The 19,218-nt window shown below is 35.8% G+C and overlaps 5 protein-coding genes across 7 annotated transcripts; 2 read left to right on the top strand and 3 right to left on the bottom strand.

Annotated features, from left to right (window-relative positions):
• The first annotated feature begins 3,852 nt into the window (after nucleotides 1-3,852).
• On the top strand, nucleotides 3,853-6,963 carry LOC127253443 (protein CHUP1, chloroplastic-like). The gene is made up of 6 exons (XM_051278054.1): nucleotides 3,853-5,351; nucleotides 5,698-5,829; nucleotides 5,922-6,103; nucleotides 6,197-6,308; nucleotides 6,465-6,602; nucleotides 6,677-6,963. The coding sequence occupies exons 1-6, from the start codon at nucleotides 4,071-4,073 to the stop codon at nucleotides 6,806-6,808; spliced, it is 1,977 nt and encodes a 658-aa protein (XP_051134011.1). The 5' UTR covers nucleotides 3,853-4,070; the 3' UTR covers nucleotides 6,809-6,963.
• A 1,034-nt stretch (nucleotides 6,964-7,997) lies between these two features.
• LOC127253358 (50S ribosomal protein L34, chloroplastic) lies at nucleotides 7,998-9,349 on the top strand. Of its 2 annotated transcripts, XM_051277917.1 has the most exons (3): nucleotides 7,998-8,268; nucleotides 8,721-9,013; nucleotides 9,205-9,349. In XM_051277917.1, the coding sequence occupies exons 1-2, from the start codon at nucleotides 8,055-8,057 to the stop codon at nucleotides 8,981-8,983; spliced, it is 477 nt and encodes a 158-aa protein (XP_051133874.1). In that variant the 5' UTR covers nucleotides 7,998-8,054; the 3' UTR covers nucleotides 8,984-9,013; nucleotides 9,205-9,349. The 2 variants fall into 2 exon arrangements, with proteins under 2 accessions (XP_051133874.1, XP_051133873.1); XM_051277916.1 differs by lacking the exon at nucleotides 9,205-9,349 and having other exon boundaries at nucleotides 8,721-9,181.
• On the bottom strand, nucleotides 9,281-13,207 carry LOC127253357 (uncharacterized protein YNL011C). 2 transcript variants are annotated; one of them, XM_051277914.1, is made up of 13 exons: nucleotides 12,928-13,206; nucleotides 12,035-12,151; nucleotides 11,612-11,744; nucleotides 11,387-11,483; nucleotides 11,252-11,295; nucleotides 10,862-11,018; nucleotides 10,630-10,701; nucleotides 10,245-10,328; nucleotides 10,011-10,112; nucleotides 9,898-9,945; nucleotides 9,695-9,820; nucleotides 9,517-9,609; nucleotides 9,281-9,427 (listed from the first exon to the last, which is right to left on the bottom strand). In XM_051277914.1, the coding sequence occupies exons 1-13, from the start codon at nucleotides 13,151-13,153 to the stop codon at nucleotides 9,305-9,307; spliced, it is 1,422 nt and encodes a 473-aa protein (XP_051133871.1). In that variant the 5' UTR covers nucleotides 13,154-13,206; the 3' UTR covers nucleotides 9,281-9,304. The 2 variants fall into 2 exon arrangements, with proteins under 2 accessions (XP_051133871.1, XP_051133872.1); XM_051277915.1 differs by having other exon boundaries at nucleotides 9,283-9,427; nucleotides 9,520-9,609; nucleotides 12,928-13,207.
• Nucleotides 13,208-13,549: 342 nt separating this feature from the next.
• On the bottom strand, nucleotides 13,550-14,169 carry LOC127253421 (uncharacterized). Its single transcript, XM_051278008.1, has one exon. The coding sequence runs from the start codon at nucleotides 14,116-14,118 to the stop codon at nucleotides 13,696-13,698; it is 423 nt and encodes a 140-aa protein (XP_051133965.1). The 5' UTR covers nucleotides 14,119-14,169; the 3' UTR covers nucleotides 13,550-13,695.
• Nucleotides 14,170-16,617: 2,448 nt separating this feature from the next.
• Nucleotides 16,618-17,320, bottom strand: LOC127253414 (dof zinc finger protein DOF1.5-like). Its single transcript, XM_051277998.1, has one exon. It carries the CDS (start codon nucleotides 17,153-17,155, stop codon nucleotides 16,664-16,666), a length of 492 nt encoding a protein of 163 aa, XP_051133955.1. The 5' UTR covers nucleotides 17,156-17,320; the 3' UTR covers nucleotides 16,618-16,663.
• Between the last annotated feature and the right edge of the window lie 1,898 nt (nucleotides 17,321-19,218).

Genomic DNA, 19,218 nt, shown 5'->3' with positions numbered 1-19,218 from the left:
TGCTTCTTCGCCCGACATCATTTGGGCCGACCTCCGCATCAGCCGCCCTCCGTCTTTGACCGACTTTAATTGGTCCGACCATGGACCAACCAAATGTGGTCCCGACCACGGACCAACCGACCGGCTCTATTTGCCTTATCTCTTTAGAAGGACAGACTGTCCTCTGGACAGACCTCCGCATCTGTCCGTACCTCTTCCTTGCCCGACCTTTCTCTTGACAAACCTTCGCGTCTGCCCGACTTCGTCTTTCACCCGATCTACGGTTTACCCGACTTGGGTACACCTTTTTTCAGACTCCGCCCGACCTTTCTTCCTTCCCGATCCTTGCATCTGTCCGATTGCACCCGACTTCTGGATCATTTAACTTATATCCAGACCCGTCCAGAATCCCACTGCCATTATTTATTATTATTGTTTTTTGTGCTTAACAATAAGCCTCCTCCTCAAGACTCCTAAACATCAAAGTGATGTTTTAGGAGTTTGCAGGTCAGCATCTGAGGCTACATCAGCCTCAGATCCGACCTCCATCTTCTGAGGCTACGTTGGACCCGACCTCCATTTATTGCGGACTGGTGGTGGTCTGCACATTGATCGATCTTGCATTACCATCTCTTCAGCATCTCCCCCTGACGGAAGTCATGATTATTTTCTGTAAAAAAGGATTCTAACCTTCTTGCCGTGGATGCTAAACTGGCCAGATCTTGAAAGTCGTGGGCTGTCAGTTTAATTAAATTTTTAACTCATTACACTTCAATAAACAAGTATTTTTATCTATATTTAAAACTTATTATTTGTTATAAAATTAGTTTTAAGTTAGTTATAAATGAAATAAATATATATTTTTTTTATTTATTTGTAGTATATAAATTTTTGTTATCTCAAAAATGATATTTATCTTGCATGTATTTTATTGAGATATAATTTTAAAAATATTTAAAGATTAACAATACTATTTATATAAAATAATAAAATAATAATTTATTATTAATAATTTACTAATATACTCTATCTATAAAATATTATGTACCTAACCAAATTAATCATCTCTGTTGAAACAAAGAGTCCGTTATATTATTATAACATAAGATATGATACGTATTATAAATATGTTATATTATATATCCCATAGATGTTGATTACCTCTATTATATATACTGATCAGATCTGCTAACCAAATTTCATCCCAAGTAAAAGATTGTTTGTGAAAAGTATTTTATTTTATTTTTATGTCAATACATATCCATATTTGTAGGCAATGGTGATTAAAATTATCAATAAAAGAAAGAAAATAAAATAAAATGAGAGTAGAGCAATAATGGAAGTGGAAGTAAGCTTGATTCCTACAGCTCATTTGGTTTAGTGAGACAGTGACTTTGAATTTTTGTCACAAACTTTGACATATATATTTATATTATTTTGTATGATTTTTTTTTTTTTGTCACATAAAAAAAAAACTAGTATTGTATATATCATAATTAATCTATAAAAATATATTGATTAAAATGCTTTTGACAGTATAACGAATAAATAGTAAAACAAAAAAATAATAATAAATTGATAATTTACGTAAAATGTAAAGATATTTACATATTGACTGTGAATAATTCAAAATTATAAAATAGATTCATTGGTTGTAGGTGAGACTTGAAAGAGTGTTGTTTTACATTTTAATTCATTTTAACTTACACAAAAGTTTTGATAAATTGATGCTTAAATGAAATATACTCCATATAGTTTTTATTTATTTTTTTTTAAATTATTTGATAATATTATTAAATGTGTGAGATGAATAAACGATTTTGTTAGAGGTCGCAGTCAATTTGCCCTCACCCTTAAGCTGAAAGTGATGTGTCTGTCTATTATACTAGTATTTATTTATATTTAATTTATTAGTGTACAATTTACAGCTAACCATTTACCTAAATTGATAGCACCTACACCATGTGACAATTTTTATTTATTATGGAGAAAAATATGGAGCCTATTCATTTATGAATTTAAATAAATATATCAAATTTGAGAATTTAACTGTGCTTATTTTGGGGAGACAGTGGTGGAAGATCATTTTATTTTTCTAAATGTAGCAAATAACACGAGAATTTACGCATTATTTATTTACCTTTATGAGCAATACAATTTAAAATCTTAATTTCCAGCTCTTTAATTTATTTCTTTATTTAATTTGGAGTCAGTGGAATGTTTTATTCATCTTAAATGATGTTTGCTTGTTTGCCAGATAATCAAATTGAATTTCAATTCAACTGCATGTAATTTATTGATTTTAAATTTCGTTTGATTAAAACCAAGAGGTAGGTCGTTTGAAAATCACAATATATATATATATATTTATTTATTTATTTATATATTTCTTACCTAATCAATTAATTGGGTCAAATGTAGAATTTTAATTAATAAAAATTGGACCTAATATAATTTAAACTGCAAGAAATAATTTCACCATTATACGTCCAACTAATGGCATCGACCTGATTTTGTCAACGTTATCCACATTATAGAATCCGATCCAATGTAAAATATTATGTTAAAATGCATATATACATATATATATATTAATTTATTTTACTATGTAATTTGATAAAATAGTCTATAAATATATTATTTATTTTTATAACATATTATATTAAATATAATAATAAAAATCCAAAGCAAAGACGCATTTATTGGATGGAAAACCATTTATTAGTTTGAATCAATTTAAATCATATAGTTAAATCGAGTATATAAAATCATCAAAATGTAACAATATTCCCAATAAAAAGTGAAAAAATAAATTGTCGGAAACTAATGACTGTCTCACCTAAAAGCTAACTAAGCCACTAGTTAGGTGCAAGTGGATATGCGAAACTTGCACATATCCCACAAATGGGGACGAGCAGGACTCGAACTCGAGACCTAACCTAGGCTCTGATACCATGTCGTAAACTAATGACCGTCTCACCTAAAAACTCGAACTTGTTAGAGAAACTAAGCCATTAGTTACATATCCCGCAAACGGGAGTCCTCAACATAAATAAATGGATCAAACATATTACCCTCCTTCAGCGCTCGATATTAACGAAATGACAAGCCGACCGTTGGAATGCCCTATAAGGCTTCCTGAACTTTAAATGCTACCCCAAATAAGTTTTCCTTAATTTAATATATAAAATATTTAAATTTCTCACAAGAAGACAACCGCCGAGTAATAAAGCGGCACAGGCAAAGTGGAGGCCTACCCTCCGCACAAGCGCGTGTTTCCACCGCTCATAGCACTGAATTTGGTAAAAATATAAGATAAAAGAATAGGAGTGAATAAATTTTTATTGTTTTATCTTTAAAAAAAAATAAGAGAAATGAAAGATAAAAAATCGCAGACTGTGTGATTATTTGATAATTTTTTTATTATTTAATATTTGATTATTTTATGTAAATTAATATTTTAATCAGATTTATATTTAAATTGTTTTCAAATCGAAAATAAAAAATTGACAAAAAAAATCAATTAAATACATTAACAATTTTGTTTTTTAGAGATTTTCACTCTACTAAAATAAATTCTTATTTAATTTATTGTTTCTTTCTAGTCCATTCATCTTATTTATTTATTTATTTATTTTTGTTTAAAAGCACAGTACATTTTGTATAGATTAATTTATTCATAATCATGTATTATTTTATTATAATGAATTAAAATTTATTTTTTTATAAATTTATTTTATTCTGTTATTTTTTTAAATATATATATTTTGTTATATCAAATGCACAAGAGTCAAGCGCGTGGTTTAAATTATTATTATTATTATTATTTATTTTCTAAATTTTATAACCCGACAGGATCCAAGAAAGAAAAAAAAAAAGACCGTTCTTCGATAGTCGTGCAGTTCTTCAAATCTCTCTCTCTCTCTTACAGTCTCGCACTGCTAGTTTCACTTTAATGGTGTTTTAATTAGTTTCGATTGAGCAGTGGGGAAGACAGCGACCCTTACTAGTAAGGTGTCGTCGTTCTCGGTGCAGATTTGAGCGGTGCGAATAGTTAGGTTTCCGACCTCATTAATTCACCGTCGTTAAAAATGGTTGCAGGCAAAGTTAAGACGGCGATGGGGTTGCAGAAGGCCAACGCCAACGCAAAATCAGCCAAGCTTGATGCTCCGGCGAAGCCGTCGGCGGTGGGGCACCACCAGCAGCAGAAGAATCCCGGCGGACGGTCGTTTGGCGTTTATTTCCCGCGCTCCTCCGCTCAAGTCCAGCCCCGGCCGCCGGACGTGACGGAGCTCCTCCGGATAATCGAGGAGCTAGGGGAAAGGGAATCCCGGCTGAAGACGGAGCTATTGGAGCAGAAGATCCTCAAAGAGTCCGTCGCCATTGTTCCTGTTTTGGAGAATGAGGTACAAATTAGGGATTTGGAAATCCAGCGGTTCGGGAAGAAGATTGATTGCTTGGAAGTGGAGAACGAGAGGCTTCGTAATGAGAACGAATTTCTGCATATGGAATTGACGAAGCAGAATCAGAAGTACGAAGAGAAGATCAAATATATGCAATCGGAATTATCGGAAATAAAAAAGGCTGTGGCAGAGAGGCCACCGGAGCAAGAGGAAGTACCTTCATCTTCCTCGGCGAACCCTAAACTCGTCGACGTGATGAATAGTTACAAATCTATTTTCGCCTCAAGGTGTCTGAGGAAATGCCAGACTCAAAACAGCATCGTCGGCGGTAGTTTTTGCGAAACCGCCATTAATCATGTGCAGCAGCTGAGGAGTGAAGGTGCGGAGGAGATGAAGAAAGAATTACTCGGTGCGGTCGAGTGCACCGAAAGGCCACGAAATTCTGAAGAGATTCCAGAAAGTTCCGAACCGTTGATCGGAATTAGATCTCGTGCTCCTCGTGTTCCAAAACCGCCGCCGAGGCCGTCAGGGTCACTTCCACCGTCGATTTCGCCATCGTTGGCAACATCCGTTTCATTTCCGGCGAACGATTTATCATCCTATTCAGCGGAGCGTGTATTGGCGGAGATATCCAACGTTCCACCTCCGCCACCGCCGCCGCCACCGTCAGTGAAGTGTGTAGCACCGCCGGCGCCGCCTCCTCCGCCTCCGATTCAATCGAAGACGACGGCACCGCCGCCGCCGCCTCCACCTCCGCTCCCGAAGGGGATGAAACCGAAGTCCTCGGTGGCCAAAGTCCGTAGAGTTCCAGAAGTCGTTGAGTTCTATCATTCACTAATGCGGAGGGAGTCTAATTCCCGACGTGACTCCGGCGGCGGAAGTGGTGTCCCAGCTGATGCTCCGGCGGCGGGAGCAACGACGAAAGACATGATCGGCGAGATTGAGAACCGTTCTTCACATTTACTTGCGGTAAGTTTTTCCGTTCCAATTATTGTGTATTTACTATTTTGCCACAGGCTTTACGCCACTCTGTCGATGACGGTGACGCGTCGTGGTGTCTTTTTCCGGTACCCCTCTACTGTTTCGATACAAATTGCTAAAGTTTGATTGCAAAACAAGACAGGATTTAAATTCGAAATCCAAATTGGCAATCTGGAAAGTTGGATGATAAATTGAATGAAACCATGTGAGAGCTTTTATGATCAATGACAGCCACTTTTCAACAGTTCTTTTTAGGTTCCCGCCTGGCTAATTTAATTAATTTACTTTGGCGATGAGGATGAGGATGATGATTATTTCAATTTCATTATCACAGATAAAGACAGACGTAGAAACGCAGGGGGATTTCATCAAGTTCTTGATTAAAGAAGTTGAAGGAGCTGCTTTCACCGACATTGAAGACGTCGTCCCCTTTGTCAAATGGCTTGACGATGAACTTTCATACCTGGTAACATTGAAACAACAATGGCAGATGGCTTTTACTTCGTTGCACACAGTGATTGATTGTATAAAAATATGTGTACATTTGTTGTGATTAAGGTTGATGAGAGGGCAGTGTTGAAGCATTTCGATTGGCCGGAGAAGAAGGCTGATGCCTTGAGAGAAGCTGCATTTGGGTATGTGGACTTGAAGAAGCTGGAATCGGAAGTCTCGTCGTTTCGGGACGATCCGAGGCAGCCGACGGGGGCTGCTCTGAAGAAGATGCAGTCTCTGTTTGAGAAGTAACTTGTTATTTTCATAACCTATTATCGTGAATGTTGTAATTGATTCATTCGTAGAATTGGGATTACGAGATCGAATTTGTTGTATGACAGATTGGAGCACGGTGTTTACAACTTGTCGAGGATGAGGGAATCGGCTTCGAAGCGATACCGAGTTTATCACATTCCTATGGATTGGATGCAGGACACTGGGTATGTTAGCCAGGTAATTTGCACATTCCTCTATATATCATTTCCTTAATGTAGAAACAAATGGATAGGATAGGATAGGATAGGATAGGATTGCAAACAAACAATCACACATTACTGTAATGAAAATGGGAAGTGCAAGGATTAGAAGAGGTTGTTGTGATGTTTGCAGATCAAACTGGCATCGGTTAAACTTGCGATGAAGTACATGAAGCGAATATCCGGTGAGCTCGGAGCAGCTTCAGGGGGAAGCCCCGAAGACGAAGAACTCATCGTCCAAGGCGTCAAGTTTGCGTTCCGAGTACATCAGGTGAGAATGAAATAATTCTTTCATTGGTATCATCATCATCATCAGTATGTGTGTTGAATAAATTGATGGATCAGTTTGCGGGAGGATTCGACGTGGAGACAATGAGGGCATTTGAAGAGCTGAGGGACAAAGCTCAGTCATGCCAAAATCATCAGCACCATCAACACAGATACATTTTCAGGTCTGCTTCGTCTTCTTCTTTCTGACTCTCAATCTGCAGCAAACTCTGCTTCAGAAGAATGAATATTCAGAAATATATATATATATATCTATATATGCTCATATGTGTGTGTGTTGTATTTTTGGGTGTAAAGGAGGGTGGGTGGGTGGTTTTTAAAACTGGACAGATTTTTGTTGTGAATACGCTTTGCTTTGTATTTCACTTATATTTCTTAATTCAAAACGAATAAATTATGATAATACTATTGTTACATACTGTATTTATCATCCACCTCCACCTTGGGTTGGGGGTACGTAGTGCAGTTTAGATTTGTTTTCAATGTATTTGGGAATTTTCGTAATAATATCATTTTGAATAAAAGATTGATATTTGCCAAAATGCTTCCGAAAATGTATTTATTTTGTTGACGACAACTTAAATAAGTGAATAATAAAATAAATTACATATAATAGTCACTAGTGACTCAAGTCATAATGAACAGTAAAAATGGTCGAATTGATATGGTAAATAAATTACAAGTTCAAAATTTGTAAGTGCGTTAAGCTATATTATAATTGTGTTAAATATTTATATATTGTACAAAATGAGTTATTATATAATTGTGTAATTATACAAAAATTATTTAATTATAATATAAATATATATATGATATAATTACATGTTAAATGGCAAAACAATATAAATTCTTTCTATAAAATATGAAGAATCATATCATACAATTATTGCTTCAATAAGATATCAATTGAAGGCCAGGAATAGAAAAAAATAAAATAATAAATATGAATAAATTCAAATTTGAAAGATAATGTATTAATTAAATATCAATTTTTAAGGTGGGTTTAGGTGACCTTTTTTTTTTTTTTTTTTGTAACTATCACATTTTACTTATAAGATATATTATTTTATCTAAAAAAATTATCACATTAAAATCAATATATATTAAAAGTAAAATTACCAACTAAACACCTTTAAACTTTGCATAATTGTTTAAGAATGATTTAGAATATGTAAAAATTGATAACTTAGTCCTCGAGTTGGAGATCAATAAAATGATCACAGATTGGGCTTAGAAATAAACCCTTAATTTTGTATCAAATTCCTAATTGAACCACCAGCCCAACCCAGCTTTTCAAATTTATTTCTCAACTTACGAAATTACCAATAAACCCATGGACCTTCCCAATATTACGACTCTGCCAAACCGTAGATAAGGCCGCTGAGGCTTGAGGCATTCCGAAGGATAACGGGAGCGTGACGAAGACGAAGCAACGATGGCGTACTGTTTATCGACTGGAATTCTATGTTTCAGAATCAATTCTTCTAATGCTGCATCGGCTTCACTCTCTCTACTCACAGGCTCGAGGACCAGAACCTCCTCTGTGTCGCTCAGTTCCAAAAACAGTCCCACGATTCCGGCTGCGAAGCTGCTTCACTGTGCCTTTACTCCGTCTTCTCTTTGTTTATCATCCGCCTCTTCGTTTGCAGGTAATTTGCGTTTATCGTTGTTGAATTTTTGAGTGGAGGTTACAGAAATCGGTTATTGTTGCTCCGCTAGGTTATTTTATATTTTTGGCTCATTTTGGGAATTCTAACCCTTGATTCATGATAATGTACGGCTTCTGAGTGAAGAAATCCTTCATCTCCTGCTTCGTTCTGAACAATTCGTAAAAACTAATTTCTGATGATTGCAAATGTGTAGTATCCAATCACTCTCTTCTTTGAAGAATCTCCAGTTGCAATAATGTTTAGATTTTAAGTTCCTGGAGTTTTTCAGAAATTTTGAAAATAAATTTTTAATCATTTTTGAAGTTTTTGAACATGTCAATTTGATTAGGTTACAAACAATTGTTCGATCATACCATGTCACAGAGCTTGATTGTTTCCATCACCATATTTAACCATTAATGTCTGCACCATTGGATGTTCTTCTTCAACAGGGTTAGGATTGGGTTTGAGCTTGAATCATCATAGCTCAGGTTTCCCCAGAAACGAACGACGCCGCGGGGTCGTGGTTAGAGCTTCGAAATATAGGCTCTGTCAAACGAAGAGGCACAGGTCGAAGAAATCGCTTGCTCGGACACATGGCTTCCGCCACCGTATGAGCACCACCAGAGGAAGAGCCGTCCTCAAGCGCAGGCGTGCCAAGGGGCGATGGACTCTGTGCACCAAGACAAATCCGAGCAGCGGGAAGCGCATTTGATTCTTGCTACAGACATAGATATCCTTCTAGGTATGCCCCGTATATTCGTTTTCTGTTTATGCTCTTCCGATCGATCACAGTGCCTTAATTTGGGTCCGATTACGGAGCTTGTTGTTGCCATCCATGACTCTGATGTGTTGTAACATGACTTTCATTTTCCGGAGAAATGTAGTCGAGAGAATACACCCGCCCTTTTCATATCGTAACTTGAATTGGAACAGGTTCTTGATGCGAGTTTAATTAATATCTCCCGTAGTCAAAATGGCGAGACAAAGAATAATGGTACAATAGATACTTCTGCAGCGCAAAACTCCCTCCCTCTTAACTTCCGGCAACACTCTTCCTTGTGCAAGATTCTGTTAGCAAATTCGATAAAGATTGTATCAGCGATGTTGGATCGAACAAGACGCCTGCGGTTGGATCATGCACCGAGTCAACGGTAACCTACAAGGTAAGCAATTGATGATTCAATATTCGAAAGAGTGAGAAAACACCTATGTGTGACTTTGGTTGAACATATAGCTCGATTTTACCACGTTGACGATTCCTTGGGCATTCAGGCGATCGTAGTTTATAGGAATCTGACCGTCCTTAGGTGCAAAAATTGTGTTGATGTATTGACTTGGCTGTATCGACAGATGGAAACATTTTAGATTTTAGATTTTAGATTTCAGATTAAGACATGGGATGATGATATGTTTTCATACTTACATGATTCTGCAGACAGTTATGAGGATCTCCGTAAGTTCGATTTAGGGCGTCTGTAATAGCCGTAACAAAGCAGGATGCCGTAAAGCCACTGGTCTCTCTATCATGCGTACCGTTCAAGAGAAGTATCTGAAAAAAGACAGCATAAAACATATGAAATCAGCAATATACAAAAATTTGGGTTTCAGACAACAAAAAAATGTTACCTTGGGGCATGATCGGGATGAAATTATCTCCCCAATTCTGAGAAGAACCTGAAAATGAAGAGTACGATGAGGGGGTGATGCAAGAAGATCGGTTTACGAGTTCAAACTATTACCAGAGAGGGGCATATTGAGGTGAACAGCGAACCCATGGCAAATATAATGCAGTCGACGGTCCGCAGTTGCTCTAAGACTGCTGGATTTGCCGAAGGAAAGACCTGCTCGAAAAGTTACCATGGTTTTTACTACAATGAAGCTTTGACAGCTAATTCAACCCAAGAAATGAATTGCGTAGTAAAGATGCCGATTTTGTGGGAACAAAATTTGAAAAACATAGTAACCGGGCCTACCTCGTGCAACAGATTGCTGCCTTCACTTGACATGTAAAACACCCGCTTTAGTCTTGAAGGAAGAGATGGAATCGATGAGTTGCTCTGCAATAGAAACTTTCTTAATAACAGATACATGAGAAATTTATATCGAATACTCACATTAAAAATACATATCATATAATACAGGATTAGTCGAATTACTTTGGGAATCCAGAAAAAACAATAAGGTGTCTTCAACAATAATAACAAGAATGTAGCTTATTTATCCATACAGCGATCTGAACGAGTATAAAACAGGATAAAGAAACTCAAGGTTCTTAATAAATAATGAAAAAAGAAGGCAACAAAAGAGAAGAGGAATTAGTTTGGGTAAGGAGAGTGAAGAGTTGTCGGGATTAAGTACCTTATTTATGAATTGCATAGATCCATTGGTGGGATGCGATATTTCATTCTGACCGCGTATTATAGTTCCATCCTAAGAGTCAGAAAAGAAAAAAAAATTGTAATGCAACTTTACAAAGCAGATAGCATTCATAGTTAAGACTGCTTTCATTTGTTAGAAAAAAAATAAAAAGTGGTGTGAAGCTTGATGTGTTTCTTTATTCAAAATAAAACACAAAATGAAATGTTCATACCCATAATTCACACCCTAAGGTCAGCCTGTCGTTAGTGGATATAACTGGAAGAATAAGACTTTCACGGGGAATTTCTGAGACGCGTGAAAACAAAAATATTGCAGCATCTAAAGACTGAAAGAATATCCGAGCTCCAGCAAAGAAAAAATTCCCAATACTGTAAACAAGAGAGGAATGATGAGTTAATAATAGTAGCAGAAAAATTCACAAGAAGGAAATTCTCAACAGTGATACTCATCGAATAGAAACCAAGAAACGAGAAAAGAAAGCAAAGGAAAGTTGCTCAACCATGAGAATAGTAGAGCGACATAATGTATTATAGTTTTCAAATAACACAATTGCTGAGACAGAACGATTCATTAGTATACAGAGGCATGTAAGAATACGTACCTTCCATTACTGAAACAGAATGATTCATCTGACCTCCTGAGGATCTGCAAGATGTTAGCACGATTGTGCATAACAGCATAAGACTACAAGAACATTATGGAGTAGAAGCTTCTGAAGATGATAAAATTCACGAACCTGATCCTGAAAATAAACTAAAAAAGCTCGAATAGTCTCTCGGTACGGCTTTGACACACCTGTCCATAGAGAGTGCTTCCCTTCTACAATCTCATACCTGCCGGAATCCCAATTTTAGTAAACCAACACAGTTTCTCTGATGTAGAAACAGCAGAAATACCTTTTATTAATCTAACATAATAATGTAGAAATGAATGATTAATTTCCGCATGTCCTAGTTGTTACCATTCATATTTAGCTTCTGACATATCGAGAGATAAGCGATGGCCCAGCAATGTTCGCACTGCTAGAGCTTCATTGGTACTTTGATCAGATAGTCTTAAGCATCGCGATCGGATGTCTCCAACTGCTGGACCGCCTGAGAGCATATAACCACCAAACTTTTAACAGAGAAATTTATATATATACTGTGTATCAGTAAACAAAATTTAATTCTACAGGCATGATTTCAGAAAATTAAATTTTAGTTCCCAAAATACAAAGACAAACCTTGGCACCAATTTGCAAAGAGATATTTGCCAGAAAATTTCTAACCTTATAAGATCGCATAGAAAATCCTCAACCTATTTAAAGCATAATCAGCTTATGATTGCCAAAGGAACCATGGAAGAACTGAAGTTGATCTACTAAACTAAGATGAAAACAAACCGAGAACACGAACAATCTCAGCTGTGCTCCCTCCATCATCAGAAACTGGGAGAACATGAGCCACGTGGGTTGTTAACTTCTTAAGCTCTTCCACAACACCGTTAAAGCCCGTTCCACCTGCACTACTGCAAAATTGTCAAATAGTTTCAAAAAAGCTTGTCACATTTGACATAAGCTCCATAGTGCAGGATTCGTTAATTGTTAAACACAAGCTCCATACTCTATATAACATAACATCATACTATCTTCGAATATTTAGTAAAGTTTCTTCTTAAGTAAATCTAAACTCTGAACCGTTTGAAATCAAGGAAAACAAGTCTCACAAATGCTTATTATCTACCATAACATAATGGAAAGGACCTTAGAATCAAATTTATGTACTCAAACCTATTTTAAATTAAGAACTTCATATACATAACAATTTGAGAAATTGCTTCATGTGTCAAATCTCTCTCATACTGAATTCGCACTATAGCCGGATACATTCACAAGCTTCTTTCAACTGCAGTAAATCTAAATGACTATTGCATCACCTTGTTATAGAGTTTAGTCCTGCAATTAACCATTTCTACTCATCGCTACCGAAAGGTTTACATCTCTTAACTATTTAACTAAACTATCTAATGCGTATAAGCTTAAGGAAATTAACATTAGCCTCAGCTTTACTAGAGGAAACAGTATACATTTCGAACAAACATCAATATTTCCAAACCAAAGCACACATCTTAATTCAGAACGAATCATCAAATTTGAAAAAAAAACAAAAGCAGCAACTTTTCCGAGACAGAATCGCAAATTAAGGATGCTTTAATCAAATTAGGGCATCAAAGCAGAATCGCGACGAAATTCAGAAACAAAAACACTAAATCGGTGGGGATTGGTGAGAAACGTACCAGAGAAGACAAGCAAAGAGGGCTGAGTGGAATTGCTGCTAGCAGTCGCCTGGGAATCGAAGGAGCAGTGATTTCTGAGCCACATGCTGGATAGGTCTCTAGAAAGGGAAATTCGAGGGGAGAGGGAGAAAGGGAATGGAATTGAAGCAGGGGTACTTACAAGGGAATGGGAGTGGAAATTTGCGGTGGGGAAGGACAGCGAGGGTCCCAAGCAACCGTCCGCCATATTCGTCCTTGGCTCTCCAACGGGAATAAGTTTTCGGTGATGACTGATGACGATAGCTCTTCTATTATCACATAATATGATTCGAATTTGGGGACTTCTCCTTTCAACTCATCTTGCCTTATTTAATTAATTATTTATTTATGTGATATTATGTGATATTAATTTATTTTAATAAATATTTATTATTTATATAAGTCAAATAATGCTTTGAAAATTTATTTAAAAATTAATAAAAACCTCGCCGTTGCAAAAGTCACTTCACCACTTTCATCGCCCCAATCATATAATTTTATTTTTATATTATTATTATTATTTCGAATCTAACAATCTTTAAATTTGTCATTAGAGTGAGAAGTTCACCTCACACTAAATAAGCGCATAACATTTAAGGCACGTGTGATTATTCATTACATCCATCATACGTCGAACGTTGTGGGCAAAACACAACTAATTAACTATATAACTAAGTAAGGTAGTAGTAGTAGATGTCAAATCATCAAAAGACGCAATTCAAAAAGAGCACAACAACATATATGATGGATTCACTGGCCGGGAGCAAAGGCCTCGACGGGGAAGGTCTTGGTGATCCCGGCAAGGCTCTTGAAATGAAGCTTTCCGGTGGGCGGGTCGTCGAGGATGATCTCGCTCACCGGCGGCCACAGCATCAGCTCCTTGGCCTTGACTCCCTTGAGCTTCTTGATCCTCTTCTTCTGCACGTACCCCGTGATCTCCGAGTCGTAGCTCACCAGCTTCCCGATCATCTTGAAATGGTGCTCGATCTTCTTCTTCTGCGCGATCCACATGTACCCGGTGCTCCGCACGAACCCGACCTCCACCACGTCCGCCAGCGGGAGGAGCCCGCCGGGGAGGTCGAACTCTTCGAGGAGGGACAGCGCCATTTTGAGGCCGTCGTCGTGGCCTTTCTTCACGGTCCCGCCTTCTTTGAGTTGGTCGGAAGAAGCCATAGTCGGGTAACTTGCCGGGATAGATCGATTGAATCTTGTTAATTGGTTAAGATGGATCGATGGATGGGTTTGGGGTTTGATTTTGGTTTGGGGATTTATAAGTGAGAGTGGGAGAATGTGTGATGGGTTTGGGATGAGAAATCGATGTGGGTTTGCTTTGGATTGTCCATTGTAATAGTAATGTTTTTGTTTTGATGTTTGTAATTTTGGTTGTAGGAATCGTTTTTCTTGTCTTGTTATTACTACGTTGCTCCGGGGCAATCTAGGTCATCTAAGTATCTCAATTATATTTAATGAGATCGTCGTCCCCATTTCCCCACCCTCCTCCTAGCCCCCTAGCTCTATACATAAATATAAATGATACATATTACTTTTCCATCGAATCCTCGGTCTCACAAATAAATAATATATCCCTATCTGACACCCACATAAATATGTTATATATACACACGGTGTGTATGTACTTGTGTATATATTATATATAGATATTATGTGTGTGAAAATAAGGAGATAGAGTGTGTTAATGGAATATAAAAAAATCCATATGATGTTACTTTGTATGACGAGCATGGGGTTGGGCAAAGGAGGGGGCCAACGATCTCATTTCCACATTATAATTGACACATATGCGATTACTTTTTGACACATAAATTGAATTAAATTTGCATGTATTATGTGGATTGTTACATTATGTTATCATTTTATTCTAAATATATATTTTGTTTTGAAATGGATAACTATTATTTCAAATATATCACTACAAAAATAAATAAATATTTTTTCTGTTTCATTTTAAAGTATATTTTAGTTATTTTAAAAGAAGTAACAATACAATATATTAAAACACTTTTAATTTTTCTTAAAGTTACTGTTGGATTTTTTGTCCTTCGGATCCACCCCAATAACTACACACCAATAATTATGCAGCCCGATCGAATCAGGCCTGACTTGTGATACACAACCCACACCACAACCACACCCGTTGCTGACCCTTACTTGTGATGCGCCCCTTGCCCGTGACCTGCTCCGTGACCCGCCTAGGATTCGCGTCCTTTTGCGAGGCCTGATCTGGGCCGTTGATTACAGATCTTGATCTTGGCTGTTCATCTTCATTTGGCATATATATATATAGAGAGAGAGAGGCATTATATCATATTCTCTAATCTCACTCTCTCTCTCTATGCTCACTACTCTCTGGCCTCTCCCATCTCTCTCGACCCACTGCTCTCCTCTTTCCGGTGACTTTCACGGCGGTGCCTTCCTCATGTAATATTGTGGAGTTCCTGTGGCACGTTTGTTTTCCCCTTTGTGTAGTCGTTCGTGGCCGAAAGGGGCTCGCTCGACGTTGTAGGCCTTCGGGTGCCTTGTTTGTGTTTGTGTGGGGTTATATGTAGTGTGTATCATGGTTGTGGCCGGTTCGTTTGTGTAGTCGCTAGTTTAGGTGTGTATAGTGTCGATTTTGTGATTTTCCGAATTGGTTGGGGCTGAGCCTAACCAAACTAGTTCAATATTTGTGTTGTTACTCGATTTCTTTAATAAAATCTTTAGATTCGTTTATATTTTTTATAACAGTTACAAATATATCATTACATATACAATTATATAAATTTAGACGAACGACATTAACTATTTGAAGTTTAGGGATAAAATTTAATAAATTTTGTCTCTATTTACTCTTTAATATCATTAGTAACAGAAAAAATAAATTAAAAGACGAAAAAATTTCATTATAATTTATAGTGATACGTTGACTTACCCTAATACTCTATATATATATATGAATTGGACCTCTATTTTTAAAAAATAATTTTTGAAAAAGTTTCGAGCTATTTTAAAAATAGTAAAAAATTGTACAAATATTGGATGTGATATTTTTAAATAAAAAATTATTTTTTATTATAATATAAAAAAAATAATAAATATTTAATTTAATATGTGTTAGCATTATAAAAATGTTTGAAATTCATGATCTATATATCCATACAATATTATCATATGTTAGATTTCAATGCCCATTTAAGTTTTGCCACTGAAATTATTGAATTTTCCCCATTCTTATAATTAAACCCTAAATCAATTATATATATATATATATATATTATAAGAAAGGACGACTAATTCATGGTCGACGTCTAAACGACTACACCCATCCCATCCCACCTTATATTTTATTATTTTGGATTATCCTCTTGACCCACGAAAGTAATTATTCCTACGTTTGATTCTAGCATCAATATATATTCCCAAAAAATAAAATAAAATAAAATAGTCATAAATTCTCAATCACGACAGGTGGGGTGGCTAATATGGAGAATGAGCAACCTTTCTCTCTTAATTACTAGTATATTGTTTCATTTAATCAAATTTGGCAATTAATTGAAAGTATATTTCAAACTGAATTTGATAAAAATTCCCCTATATAAATGAGAATATATATATATATATATAATATGTACAAAATCCTTAAAACGTGACAGGCAATTTGTTCACTATTTTTTTTTTTTTAAATTTTTTTCTTCTAAGAACACGACAAATTGGAAGATGATCAGAAAGTTTGACTACTGGAGGCGAATCTTCTCCGCTTGCCGGAAAACCCCCGCCGGAATCCGTCGTGCTCCGCCTCTCGCCACTCCTCCACGGCGGCGTCGAATCCGAGCTCCTCCTGCACTCGATCCGGCTCGTCAAACAGGCACCGTCCGTCCGGAAATCCCCTTCCCGGCGGCTTCCCCTTGCGGCGGCCGGCGCCGACCGGAACATTCCGGAGGGCGCCGCCGGCGGTCCAGTACCTCTGGCAGCCCTTGCAGAAGTGTCGCGGCTGATTTACGTTGTAGTTGTTGAAGTAGCAGAATTTGGTGTCGGTGCTCTTGCACCTAGGGCACGGGATCATCTTCTCCGGCGGCCTCTTCTCCGCCGTTGGATCGGCTCCGGCGGGATCTTCACGGCCAGATTTTGTCTGTGACATTGCCGTCGTTGAAATCGTGGCGCCGAATAGCTTTATCCCCGACGGGCTGTTGCTTTCTTGGAACTCTGCAGCCATTTTAATTTGCTTCACAGGCGATCGTAATACTGATTGGATTTTATTTATTTATATATTTTGGTTGTGTGATAGATTAAACAGAATATATATATATATAGATACACGAAGAAATGATCACATATATATATATAGTGATATTGAATAATGAATATGTGCTTTGTTCTTAAAAAGTAAGAGCAGAAACAGTAGAAAAGCAAATTGGAAGGAAGATGGGAGTAATTTATAGCTTCAAAAAGGGCTTTGTAAGAAACTTATGAGAGAGAGAGAGAGAGAGAGAGAGAGAGAGAGAGAGAGAGAGAGAGAGAGAGAGAGAGAGAGAGAGAGAGAGAGAGAGAGAGAGAGAGAGAGAGAGAGAGAGAGAGAGAGAGAGAGAGAGAGAGAGAGAGAGAGAGAAAATAAAGTATATGAAAGACATTTGATGCAAAGACTTTAATTAGAAAACCCTAAATAGAGACTCAAAATAAAATGAGCCATACAAGTTTAATTCGGCCAATTATTCTTATTTTATGACCTGAAAATTTAAGATTCTTAATTATAAGTTTATTCGTTACGATGTTAAAATTTAAAATATTAAAAAAATATATATTTTTTTATGTACAAATGAGAGTCAAAGTTGAATGCACGAAGTAGGACGAGGGCTTCCCTCTAGCTCCCTCCCCTGCCCCAGGGGAGAGTATAGGGAGTTATCAAGAAGGAAAAAAGAGAGTTTGTTCGGGAAAGAGCTATTGACTGTTACCGACTAATAATACTAACTCAATCATTCTAGACTTACGACGACTCCTTTTGTGTTATATAGAGAAGTTTGGTTGTGTAATTTTACCCCCGGTTTTGTTGTCGCTTATGCCTCGATCAATCGAATATGTAAAATAATAAATTGTGAATTAATTTGCATTGTCAAACTATTTTTGATAATTCTAAATCTGAATTTTGTAATCATATTCTATTTTATCATTTTACATTGTTCATAATTAATATATTAATTTTTAATATTATTCCTACACTAATAATAAAATACTTTTACATTGCACCTAAAAATCTCAAAAAGTATTATCTTATTTTATGTTTGTATATATATATATATACATATATATTAAGATGAGTTTACTTTAAAGAATTATACTATGAGTGTGCTTATTTAGTATTTTTATGATGTCTTTACTTTGAATGATTATGATGTACAATATTATTTTATGTAACCTAATCATGTGTTTCATTACTATAACCGGGCATACGATAAAATCTGATATAATAATATTATAATTAAGAATTATTAATCATTCATTTATAATTGGTATTAAATAATAATAATGTATAATTAATATAAAAAACTATTTATCTTTTATTAATAACAAATTTACTATTAATGTTTATACAATAAATAAACAATATATATAAATAAAATCAAAATTGACTTTAACTATATTTAAATAAAATATAAATTCAAAAAAACTAAAAGATTAAAATGAATATATATAAATCGATCGTTCAAACTGAAATCAACGGGTTATAAACTATAATTGAAACAATCATTAGTAAAGTTCAATTTTAATTTGATATTTTGATAAATTATATTCAAATTTTGTAATTATAACCAACAATGAACCGTTTAAACAGATCTATTTTCAAATTCAAAAAAAAAAAAGATAAATAAAATAGTGTGCAGACAGAAAATGAAAGCAAAGAAATATAGAGTCAGAGCGAAATGACAAAAATAACCCTGCAGATGTTACTAGAATTGACCTTGAGTTAACACGAAATGACCCGATTCACCTTAATGATGTAGTTGTATTTGTGTCCTCCAATTTAATAATAATAATAATAATGGGCCTTCTCCTAACTCACTATACGGCCCAATTAGATCCAATCATACAACTACAATGCCTTGGACCAAATATAATAATTTTTAAAAATAAAATAAAAATCAAGGGCAAGGGCAACTTCATTGACTAAGGATGGATCCGACCGTAATAATGAATTGAATTAAATGTATAGTTACATATTATATAAATATACAACTTGCATTTCAAGATATAAAATATATATATATATATTTATCATACCTT

The sequence above is a fragment of the Andrographis paniculata genome, unplaced genomic scaffold (genome assembly GCF_009805555.1).
Source record: "Andrographis paniculata isolate CXL003 unplaced genomic scaffold, ASM980555v1 Contig50END, whole genome shotgun sequence".
Lineage (NCBI taxonomy): Eukaryota > Viridiplantae > Streptophyta > Magnoliopsida > Lamiales > Acanthaceae > Andrographis > Andrographis paniculata.
Note: the sequence above shows the minus strand (reverse complement) of the source record. Positions and strands in the feature narration are given on the sequence as shown.